The sequence below is a fragment of the Lithobates pipiens genome, unplaced genomic scaffold, assembly GCF_037356315.1.
Source record: "Lithobates pipiens isolate NorthernLeopardFrog02 unplaced genomic scaffold, aLitPip1_a1.2 Scaffold_13, whole genome shotgun sequence".
Classification (NCBI taxonomy): Eukaryota; Metazoa; Chordata; class Amphibia; order Anura; family Ranidae; genus Lithobates; species Lithobates pipiens.
This window is the reverse complement of record NW_027507718.1, coordinates 261,501,232-261,513,773: the sequence shown is the minus strand read 5'-3', so window position 1 is coordinate 261,513,773 and position 12,542 is coordinate 261,501,232. Positions and strand designations below refer to the sequence as shown.

General features: G+C 40.4%; 1 protein-coding gene across 6 annotated transcripts in view; it reads right to left on the bottom strand.

Annotated features, from left to right (window-relative positions):
- The window catches only part of PDLIM5 (PDZ and LIM domain 5), a 266,096-nt gene that overhangs the window by 95,925 nt on the left and 157,629 nt on the right, over positions 1-12,542 (bottom strand). For 4 of the 6 annotated variants that reach the window (XM_077476564.1, XM_077476566.1, XM_077476569.1 and 1 more), the window contains 2 exons: positions 8,511-8,645; positions 3,398-3,517 (listed from right to left, as the gene is read on the bottom strand). The exons of 1 other annotated variant lie outside the window; for it this stretch is intronic. In XM_077476564.1, the coding sequence (XP_077332690.1) occupies positions 3,398-3,517; positions 8,511-8,645 (255 nt within the window). The remainder of the gene's footprint in view (positions 1-3,397; positions 3,518-8,510; positions 8,646-12,542) is intronic. One more of the 6 variants, XM_077476565.1, reaches the window with a different exon arrangement.

Sequence of the window (12,542 nt, the reverse complement as noted above, 5' to 3'; positions counted from 1 at the left end):
AGTCTGGAAAGGGTTATAAAGCCATTTCCAAAGCTTTGGGAATCCAGCGAACCACAATGAGAGCCATTATCCACAAATGGCAAAGACATGGAACAGTGGTGAACCTTCCCAGGAGTGGCCGGCTGCCCAAAATTACCCCAAGACCGCAGCGACGACTCATCCAAGAGGTCACAAAAGACCCCACAACAACGTCCAAGGAACTGCAGGCCTCACTTGCCTCAGTTAAGGTCAGCGTTCATGCCTCCACCATCAGGAAAAGACTGGGCAAAAATGGCCTGCATGGCAGAGTTCCAAGGAGAAAACCACTGCTGAGCAAAAAGAACATCAAAGCTCGTCTCAATTTCTCCACAACACATCTTGATGATCCCCAAGACTTTTGGGACAACATTCTGTGGACCGATGAGACAAAAGTGGAACTCTTTGGAAGGTGTGTGTCCAAGTATATCTGGCGTAGAAGGAACACTGCATTTCATAAAAAGAACATTATACCAACAGTAAAATATGGTGGTGGTAGTGTGATGGTCTGGGGCTGTTTTGCTGCTTCAGGACCTGGAAGACTTGCCGTGATAAAAGGAACTATGAATTCTGCTGTCTACCAAGAGATCCTGAAGGAGAATGTCCGACCATCTGTTCGTGTACTCAAGCTGAAACGAACTTGGGTTCTGCAGCAGGACAATGATCCTAAACACACCAGCAAGTCCACCACCGAATGGCTGAAGAAAAACAAAATGAAGACTTTGGAGTGGCCTAGCCAAAGTCCTGACCTGAATCCTATTGAGATGTTGTGGTATGACCTTAAAAAGGCCGTTCATGCTCGAAAACCCTCTAATGTAACTGAATTAGGACAATTCTGCAAAGATGAGTGGGCAAAAATTCCTCCAGGACGCTGTAAAAGCCTCATTGCACGTTATCGCAAACGCTTGGTTGCAGTTGTTGCTGCTAAGGGTGGCCCAACCAGTTATTAGGTTTAGGGGGCAATCACTTTTTCACACAGGGCCATGATGGTTTGGATTTTTTTTCACCTTTAATAATAAACACCTTCATTTACAAATTGCATTTTGTGTTTACTTGTGTTGTCCTTGACTATTGTTTAAATTGGTTTGATGTTCCGAAACACTTAAGTGTGACAAACATGCAAAGGAACAGGAAATGAGGAAGGGGGCAAACACTTTTTCACACCACTGTATACGGTACTAGGTTAAAGGTCTAAGATAATATGCTTAGGCGTGCATTTCACTAAGTTCAGAATTAAGGTGCAAGATGTTGACATATTAGGATGCATCTGTCTGCGGTAAGAGGTACAAAGCTAAGATAGGACTGGTTACGCAAGAATATGGTCAGTCAGCAGATGTTGAAATGACGAAATAACTATCAGAAGACTGTATTTCACCTTTGACTTAGATAATGTCATGAGTTTAAGAAAAATGTCGATGTATGTATGAATTACCTGATTGGTTAAACCACAGGGCTGTCCTTCTGTTCAAACTAAATAAAATTGTTGTGTGTGCTTCAATAGGCACATTCATTATTCACGTACAATAGCGTGTATGTGTAATGTTTTGTCCACCGGTGAAAGGGACCTCCGCTCTTCAATCCTAGCCTAGGCTACCAGGGGTTACTTACAGAAGACGAGCAACCTAACAGACCCCACTACCCACATGTGACCATTCCGAGTACTCCCCGTTTATCACCACCCTCTGATCTTGCATTTGTAACCAGTATTCAATCCATGTACTCACCCTATGGTCCATGCCAATGGACTTTATTTTTGACCATAAACATTTATGGGGAACTATGCCAAATGCTTTTACAAAATCCGCCACGTCTACGGGCCTTCCTTTCTCTAGATGGCAACTCACCTCCTCATAAAAGGTTAATAGATTGGTTTGGCAAGAACGATTCTTCATGAATGAATTACTGCTAATGATACCGTTCTCATTACTAAAATCTTGTATATAGTCCCTTATTATCCCCACCAAGAGCTTGCATACTATTGAGGTTAGGCTAACTGGTCTAATTCCCAGGGATGTATTTTGGGCCTTTTTTAAATATTGGTGCTACATTGGCTTTTCTCAAATCAGCTGGCACCATTCCAGTCAGTATTCTGTCAGTAAAAATAGCAATCACATGGATTACCATGTAGGCAAACAGTCATGAATAGCTTCTATTCAGGACAGTTTTGCTTACTATTGTGATGCCGTGATTGGCTACCAGCTATTACATAGTACCTGGGCAAATAACAGCACCCTGTACCATGTGATTACCTGTAGCCAATCACACATCACAATAGTAAGCAAGCTGTCACGAATGAAAGCCATTTATTTAGGAATTTATTTTACCTTTATTTAGCATGAAGGTTATTAATGGCTTGTCGACCAGCCGTGTCATCATATGAGCCATCTAAGTTGTACATCGGCTCCTTTAAATGGGATAACAGGCACTCGCGCGCTGCACTGCGGGGGTGCCGATGCACATGGCCGGCAGTCGCGATGACCACCGGCCATGTGTGATCGCAGGCACAAGAGCCAGAACAGGGACGTGTGTGTGTGTGTAAATGCACACATACCTGTTCTGTGAGGAAAGGCAGATTGCGAGTTCCTACTAGCTAGGAACAGCGATCTGCCATCTCCTCTAGTCAGTCCCATCCCCCTACAGTTAGAACACACTAGGGAACAAAGCTAACCCCTTGATTGCCCCCTATTGTTAACCCCTTTCCTGCCAGTGACATATATACAGTAATCAGTGCATTTTTCTAGCACTGATCACTGTATAAATTGTCAATGTTCCTAAAAATGTGTCAAAAGTGTCCAATCTGTCAGCCATAATGTCGCAGTCCCGATAAAAAATAAAAAGTGGCAGATCATCAATATTACAAAAAAAAAAAAAATTATAATAAAAAATTCCATAAATCTATCCCCTATTTTATAGACGCTATAACATTTGTGAAAACAAATATACGCTTATTGTGATTTTTATTACCAAAAATATGTAGAAGAATACATATCGGCCTAAACTGAGGAAAGAATTTTTAAAATTGTAATATTTGCTATAATAAATACCCCCAAAGTATTGTGTTTTTTTCAAAATTGATGCTCTTTTCTTGTTTATAAAAACGCAAAAAAAAAAAAACACACGAAAAAAAAAGTCGCAGATGATCAAATACCATCAAAAGAAACCTCTATTTGTGGGGGGGAAAAAGATGTCAAATATTTCGGGGTTGAAGTGGTTAAGCTCTAGCATACATTTTATACAGTTAATACAAAACAACAAGATCAGTGGTTATTTTGAAACACACTATGCAGCAGATGTTACCTTTTGTGGCATGCGTTTGTATTTTTCTTTAGAACATGGGTGAACAATTCATATCTCACAGACTGACCACAAAAAAATCATTTACCTGTCATGTGGATTATTTGAAGAACGTGGCTCTATGGTTGGTCTATCAGGTACATTTGTTTGAGCAAACTCAGGAGAGGTTTTTGGAGGCCCAGCACATTCTGTGGGTTCTGCATCTGACCTGCAGTATGACCATTTATGCATGCCAGTTTGTTTCATATTCTTATATACAGATCACAGTATGTTTAGATAACAAAAAAACAAAAACAAAAAAAAAACAAACACACACACAAAAAGGTAGATGGTGGATTTGTTTAAAGTTATGTTGGCTCAATAGTGGCTAAATTTTTTTTTAAACTCCTCAACAACAAGTTATTGAAGGTTTCAGTCAGGTTTCAGGGATTGTGATAAAGGCCTTCATGCTACTAAGAGTGAATAAAAAGAACTATATACATGTATAAAGGTGTGGGTGTATTCACAAGTGCTGCAAAATAAAGTGTTCACAATAACACCAAAAGAAAAAAGGATGTGTAAGATTTCGTGCAGGGATTGGCTGAGACGGACGTTTGTCACAGGGCATGTGAGAAGGCTTTGACACCGACCGGTTATTTTTTACTCTGCTGTTTTCAATTTGTTACATTGTAAGAGACCACCCATAGCCATTTAATACATTTATCCAGTTGGCTTAAACATGCTGCACTAGTGGAGGCTCTCTTTCTCTTTTCCTTCCCTGACACATTGCGGAGTGACTGAGATCATTTGTGTGGAGGAACAGAGAGAGGAGTGTTACTCAGGAATTGATTCCACCCCAGAGCCACTATGCAGCAGTATAAAGAAGTGTCCACCTAATAGATGACTATACGCATATAATACAGAGCAAGAAGGTGAGAGTCCAGAGAGACTACATTATTGGAAGACTGTTTATCAACACTTTGAATTTTAACCATTTATGAACTTCACCTATGAACTTTAAACTTTTATGAATCGAATATATATATATATATATATATATATATATATATATATACACACACACACACATATATATACATACACACACACACACTATTAATTTCAGTCATTTTATTCACAATGTATCCCTACCCATTCACATAGGGTGTGGGGCTGGAATCTGGGGGCCCCCTTGTTAAAGGGGGCTTCCAGATTCCAATAAGTCACCCCAACAACCAAACGGCCAGGGTTGTCGGGAAGAGGCCCTTGTCCTCATCAACATGGGTATAAAGGTGCTTTGGGGTGGGGGCACAAGGCAACCCTACTCAAAGAACCCACACCCCCCCCCTTGTTGAGGGCATACCGACTGGTACAGTTCAGGAGTGTGAGGGGGGGCACTCGTTCGTCCCCACCCCCTTTCCTGACCAGCCAGGCTGTGTGCTCGGATAAGGGTATGATATGGATTTTGAGGGAACCCCACACTTATTCTGGCTGGAGGGGTTCCCCTTAAAATCCATGCCAGACCAAAGGGCCTGGTATTCTCTTGGAGGGGGAACCCATGCCTTTTTTTAATTTGACGTGGAGTTCCCCTTCAAAATTTGAGCACAAGTCGCATGCAAAAGTCAGATCAGTTAAGACAGTAATCCGACTTTGATCCTACTTCAGCCCATTGAATATCACTGAAGTTGGACCAAAGTCAGACCAAAGTGGTGCAGGGAGCATTTTCAAAGTCGGACCGACTTGTGTCGGACCAGTTAAGACGGCTCTCATAGGGAAACATTGATTTTCACACGTCATGAGCTACCAATGTCGGAGCGTTTGTAGTACTAGTGTGAACCTGGCCTTACACTATATTAGCTCTATTAGAGAAAAGATGTAGTGAATGTGGAATTCCTGACAGAGAAGTGTTTTTTAGCTGGCATTACTTTCTACAACAGAAATTAATGCACTCACACTTCCCTGTCCCCACAGTTTAAATGGACCAATGAAATTATCATTAAATACCAGTGTCTATCACTTGGAATCAATATGAAACTGAAAACAAAATAATATATACATTGCACCAAATAGAGCCTGTAACACAAATAAAAAGCACTGATTGCACTTTTAAAGGAGCATAGGATCCAATATAATTCTCATATGGCCAGCAATTCATCTAATACTCCTGTATAAGTCCCCAAGGAGCCCAAAACCAATTCAGCCCTTACTGCTAAAATGCAAACTGGGTCTAGCTGTAGTACTATAGTAGCAGTACTTTTGAGGTTCATACAGAGGGTAGGATTGGCAACTAGAGCATGTTCCTTGTCTACATGTTTATACAGCATTTAAAAAGGTGTATGGTGGGTCACCTGGAGTTTATTTTGAATCCCTTGCACCCTCGTAAGCACAGACAGATGTAAGTGTAGTACTTATTTGTATAAATTATAAAGCGGGTGGAGCTGGATTGGTGACATCCATTTGTTCTGGTGCGCAAGAATGTCCTGCGCCCATGCTTTGTGAATCTGTACACTAGAGCTGCATGAGTAATCGTTAAAGAATCAAATCTTCCCCCTTGCAATCTTAAAGCATTTTTCCCCAATTCTATGCAGAGTTCTCTACTCACAGCTTTCCAAATAAAAAAGCCTGCCAAGTTTATGACAACATTGCTTAGACAGAGATAAGGAGAAACATTGTAACACTTCGTTCTTTTAGATCAAAGGAATGAACTATGGCCTGTAAATAAGGGAAGTTTAACCACTTAAAGACTAAACCATTTTTGCTAGAAAATTACTTAGAACCCCCAAACATTATATATATTTTTTTTTAAGCAGAGACCCTAGAGAATAAAATGGCAGTGGTTTCAATATTTTATGTCACACTGTATTTGCACAACCGTCTTTCAAATTTTTATTTTGGAAAAAACACACTTTAATGAATTCATAAAAATAACTAAACAGTAAAGTTAGCCCATTTTTTTTATGATGTGAAAGATGTTACGCTGCGAGAATCGTGATCTTTATTCTATGCCAAAAAACTGATTCTCATTTTGGCCAGAGTTGTGCAGCTTCACTGTACACTGCTTGATATTTCTCATACACTGCAAGAAGCTTTTCCTTCTGGTTTTAAATATTCCTTGGTCTGAACTGTGTGGTGGAGTTTGAGGGCTGCTGAAGCGATTCCTGTGTGGGGAAACCTTTGCTGCAATACAATGACCCAGTCACAGACCCACCTGAGGTCAAAACAGTGGAAACATCAGTTTCTGTGGATTGAAAAAGCCTGCTTCATCCCTTATTGTGAGATCACATACATCTGGTAAGATGGTTGGATATGGGGAAACACTTTAGTACATTGGAGCACTTTAAATGTTTATTCAGCACAAGCACTTTAAAGGCACCCGGAGATTAAGTGGAGTCTGGATTATATATATTGAATTTATGGTTTCAATTAAATGTCTATGCAGCATGAATATTGATCTTATGCTCATATTGTAGAAGTATATTAGATATACGAGTATTGATTCTTGTTTATACTGCACAAGTATATCTGTATTTAGAGATTTATTTGTACAAGTTTAGCATTTAAAAGGTGCATGTGCACCTTTTATTGTACATTTATAAATTTTATTGTGTCAAGGGCACTTGCAGCTCACTGCGCAAATTTGACAATGCCAAAGCTGATGGAACTCTCGTGCATGGGTTACAGTAACGTCATGTCAGCCCAGCCACTTACAGCGGTTGTCGATCAGGACCCAAAAGCCTGCTGCCCGAAGAGGTCACCAGCCAATGGGGAGCTCTAGAAAAGTGCATAGCTGGATTCAAGGCGAATATAGTTTCGCTTTAAATTTGCGCCTTTTTTTTCACCCCACTTTAGGATTCCATACTGTCCCCCCTTTCATATGATATACAAGACCTTGGGTATTCTTTTGTTTATAGTATTCATCCAATGGTGATGTTCATTATTCTGACTATGGGGTTTATTTACTAAAGTCAAATCCACTTTGTACTACAAGTGCACTGAAAGTGCACTTGGAAGTGCAGTCACTGTAGATCTGAGGGGGCATACATGGAAAATAAATAAATAAAATAAAACAGCATCTTTGCTTGTACATGACTGGATGATAAAATCAGCAGAGCTTATTTCAGATCTTCCCCTCAGATTTACAGCGACAGCACTTCCAAGTGCACTTGTATTGCAAAGTGGATTTGCCTTTAGTAAATCAACCCCTTTGTCTTGTAAGGCGTTTAGGGCTTATTCCTAAGTGATGTACTTATTTGACTAAGTCTTTAATATGTGGTGGTTTTATTTCTTTCCACACATTGTGACGTTTTTTTCCTTTGTATTTTATAGAGTTCAGAAAACACAAAGAAAAATAAGATTGAACTAAATTTGCTTCTTTTACCTTCCGTGGATTATAGTTACTAACCTACTTCTAGGAAAGCTCCAACAGCAACAAAGCTGGTATAACAAAACAAAAACCAGTTCCTGTTGTGTCTCAGCCATTTTTGCAATTCACAAAGTTCAGCCTCAAGTGTATGGAAAGGATGGTACTTGGTGATGGATTTTAAAGCCAACAGTATCTTCTGCTTATCTTCCCTTCACTCCAACAGAGAGCGAAAAGAAAAAACACAATTTAAAAGCACCAACACAATCACAGTTAGAGCTTACCCTGGGCTGAAGGCTCTCTCCCCACCTTTATGTCTGAGCAGCTTTTTTTTTTTTCTACAGGCACCAACAGTGTCACATGGTCTACAGTACCTGGAAGTATCCATATTTAGGTTTGCTTCCTGCAACATATAGGATAGAATCCCCCATAGAAGGAGGACCACACCATAATCGTTCTTTGGAAAAAGTGTGTGTATATATGTGTGTATATATATATATATATATATATATATATATATATATATATATATATATATATATATATATATATATATATATATATATATATATATATATATATATAAAAATCACTAAGCTAGTAGCAATGGAGGAAAGGTACACCATTTAAGTATGCTATTGAAGAACATATTTGAAATGAACATTCATTTGTTTTGAAATTACGTGCAAAGAAACATTCTAGCCGATATAAGTCAGTTAGTCTCCTATAGAAAATATGAGAAAGAAGCTATACTCGCAGGTGATGGGTTATACAAGAGCAGCAGTGCTATGTTGTCACACTCTGAAATCAGTGAAACACTCTCCAGCATGTGCATTAGTGATTATAAAAAATCCTATTAGACCTTAGCAATGGAGGAATTATTGGTGAAGTTTCATCTGTACAAAGCATATCCTCCGTTTGGGTACCCATTGAACACATGGCTGTACTTTCAGGAAAAACTTGACCTTCGGTTTGAATAGGAAGACCTGCGGACATGCTTGAACAAAATTTAACAGAGAGTTTGAGTTTGTTGGAATGGTTTTGTCTGGCAGACAATATATCACCGAATGCAAAATGACCAGACAATGCCCATTTTCAAAAACTTGATGTGACTTTGCTACTAGCACAGCCAAAAGGATTAGTTTTGCTTTAAGCTTTTTGCTTCAAGCTTAAAACTTTACCAGACCAAAACCAATTAAACTTAAAAGCATTGAGAGCTTGCAGGGAATTATACATTGCCAATACAGCTCCACATCTGAAAAGTGAGAGATGGTACTTTATTTCAAAGTAAAATTTTAAAGAACACCGCATTCTATATAATAAAGTGTACCCAACCTGATACAGTATTTTACTTTTGCTGGATGGCATTGGGTCAGTCATATCCCTTTCAAATGAAGATGCATCCTTTTAATACAAAATGTTAAAGATACCTGCATTGTATAAATTAACTAAGCAGAATTTATTAAAGTTGGCCACTTTGTAATGTAAAATATGTTGACATGTCACAATATAAAAGCAACATTACAATTCTGCAGATATAAAAGTCGATTTTTTTTTTTTAAACCGTAAACAGCCGTCATTGAGCACCAGTCAAGGGACTTTGCTTAGGCTGAGATTACCATCATCAATCTGTTATAGGCAGGCAGAAGCATTACCCAAGTCTCCTTGCCCCATTCTTAACACTGCATTCAATACTAACTTTAAGTCACAGAGTGAGGCTAAAGCACAGGCTGATCTGTATTAGGAATTTGTGAACACAACCAGAAACTGTGCAGGCAGCAGGTTATATATTACTGTGTCATCTGAGTTAGCATCTCTAAAAGCTGATCTGGAAAGAGAAGCAGATGAAGGCATAGTCAAGGGAACCGCTGTGATCTCTGAAAGATCGTAAAGTGTTGCAGTGCATTTATTCACTTCAGCCCCAGAAGGATTTACTCCCTTCCTGACCAGAGCATTTTTTGCGATTTGGCTCTGCATCGCTTTAGCTGACAATTGCACAGTCGTGAGACATTGTACCCAAACAAAATTTAAGTCCTTTTTTTGGCCACAAATAGAGCTTTCTTTTGGTGGTATTTGATCACCTCTGCGGTTTTTATTTTTTGCGCTATAAACAAAAAAAAAAAAAAAAAGCTATTTACTTTTTGCTAGAATACATATCCCCACAAAAACGACAGGGATCAGTAGATCCGTCATGTTGCTAGGCAGAACAGGGAAATGCCCTGTTTACATAGGCATCTCCCCGTTCTGCCTCTCCTTGCCACAATCATGGGCCGCCGGCGAATAGAGTTAGCGGGCACGCTACCGCGTTGCATGCAGGCCCGCTAGGCAGTAAATTAAAAAGGGACCTACGGGTACACCCTTTTGCCTGCCCGTGCCATTCTGCCGACATATCGACATGCGGCGGTCGGCAAGTGGTTAAAGCATATGCAAGGGACAAACGTTTGAATTTAGAGTTGGAAAGGGTTAAAATTATTAGGTATTTTTCTGCTACCCGTTTCCAGCTGGGCAGATCTTCCCGTCTTCCTGTCCTTACATTTCCTGTCCTGGAGATGCATTAGGAAATTAGAAAAAAATCTCTCCAAAGTAAAAGGAAATTCCCATTTTAGAAAGTTGTCTCAGGAAAAGGTGTCCCCATTGGGACAGAGCACACCGGTCAACGATCTTAGCCATTGGCTGCGAGCATGGATTGGGTGCCAATCTGCAGACCTTTTTAGGTCATGCCCCATTTGACCAGCTTATGTCGGACCAGCTACCGTACACATGGGCCGAATGTCGAACAGTTTCTATTGAACCAGCCGATGCTGCCAGATATTCAGCCCATGTGTACGGGCCCTTAAAAACTGGGACCATGCACATTTGTGCATTCCAAGTTCTCTGCTGCAAGGTTAAAGTGGTTCCGAATGCAGAAGGTCTCTTGAATTTTCTTCATTAAAAGGTAAAAACCCTTCTGTATGCAGTCCAAACTTCATCCAGTGAAGTACACAAAAGCAGCTGTTCTCTCCATCCTCATTGGCTCAGACACAGAAGTAGGAGCCATTGGCTCCAGCTGCTGTTATTTAAAACCAGTAAGAAGAGAGGGGGCAGGGCCGAGCCATGTTCTGTACATTGACACAGAGCTGGCTCGGGAGCGAACACACACACTCGTGCCCCCAAAGCAAGCGGCTTCAGTGGAATGTATGGTGGCCCATCATTGGTGTTAAGTGGTAAGAATATAGTGGTAGCGCTTTGTCCTGCACTTTAGTGACATCACAGCAGGGACTACAGACGCCATCAGCTAGAAGATCACATAATAGTGCATAAGAAAAAAGGCAATTGTACACAAGCGACTTCATTGTCTTGAAATGGCAAAGGAAGAAACTTGAATGAGAAGATCAACACCGAGGACTTAGAGCTATAGGAACCAGATGAGGACTATATCCATTAAAGTCCACTCAAACTGGGAATCCTTAATGTGATATGAAAGTTTTTTTTTTTATTTATTTTGGCAGTGGTTTTACAGAGCAGCCCCAAGCCTTCTCTTTTTCGTGTCCCCCACCATGCGCCTGGCCCCTCCCTCCTCCCAGCGCTCCCCAGAGCAAGCAGCTTGCAATGGGGGCTCCCGCACCACAGCTCTGTGTGTCAATTCACATGCACAGCTGTGGCTCAGCCCCACCCCCACTCTCTTGCTTCACTGGCTGTGACTGAAAAGGATTCCTGCTGCTGTCTCAGCCAATGAGGAGGGAGGGCCCCTGAAGGGCTGAGGTTCTCATGCACATAGCTGGATTATGATGGGGCTCACTGAATTATTTGGGGGGGGGGGGGGCTGCTGCACAGAGAGTTTTTTTACCTTCATGCATAGAATGTATAAAAAAAGGTAAAAAAAACCTTGAGCCTTTAGAACCACTTTATCATTAAGGTCTCATTTAGACATGCGTTTGGATGGCCGCAAAAATGCGCAGTTGAGCCCTTTTGTCACCCACCAATCACCCTCCCTTAATTGCAATAGGCAGCATACTGGGGTGTTTTTATGCTGTGGCTGTGATGCTTTGTGCCCGCAGAAAAGTTTAACAAACTTGTAACGCTACACATTCAAGTCAGTGGGGAAGTGCCGCAAACTAAAAAATGCGTCTAAATCTCCCTTGCCTCTGAAGTCTGATCCACGCTTGGATTGCGCTCCAGAGGCCACTGACAGGCAGTGAGATAGTGACAAGACTCATCCTCACTGCCCGTTTTAACCCAAACATTGCGAGGAATTTGTGACGCTTCCACACGACTTGAATGTGCAGAGTTCGGACCGCTACAAGTCAGGTCAACTTTGCTGTGGGAGTGAAGCAAAGCATCACACCCATGGCATGAAAACACCTCAGTTTGATGCTTATTGCAGCTTAAGTAGCAGCAGTTGGCAGGCAGCAAAAATGTGCTGTTGAGCCAACCACAAGTCTAAACGAGGCCTTAATGTAAACTTGGCCAAAACTCAAACAGGCAAGCAGAAATAAAATATCCTGCTTTTGACTAAGTTTTATTTTATTTTCAAGGTTTCTATATGGGTTTCTTTTTTTACACTTTAAAAAATATAAAAACTTCTCATACGCCGAATGTCATGTCTGGATTTTGAGAAGTTGGGAAAATTTGAGCTCCACATGAATTAAACTAATAATGCATTTGATTTCCTATACTTTGGGGTAATGCACAATAGTTCAAGTTGACATTTTGATGCAACTAGGAGAAAATTGCTGTAATTGTCAAAATCTCACAGCAAACACATATACATATACATACATATATATATATATATATATATATATATATATATATATATATATATATATATATATATATACACACATATACACACACACACGCACACACACACACACATATATACAGTACAGACCAAAAGTTTGGACACACCTTC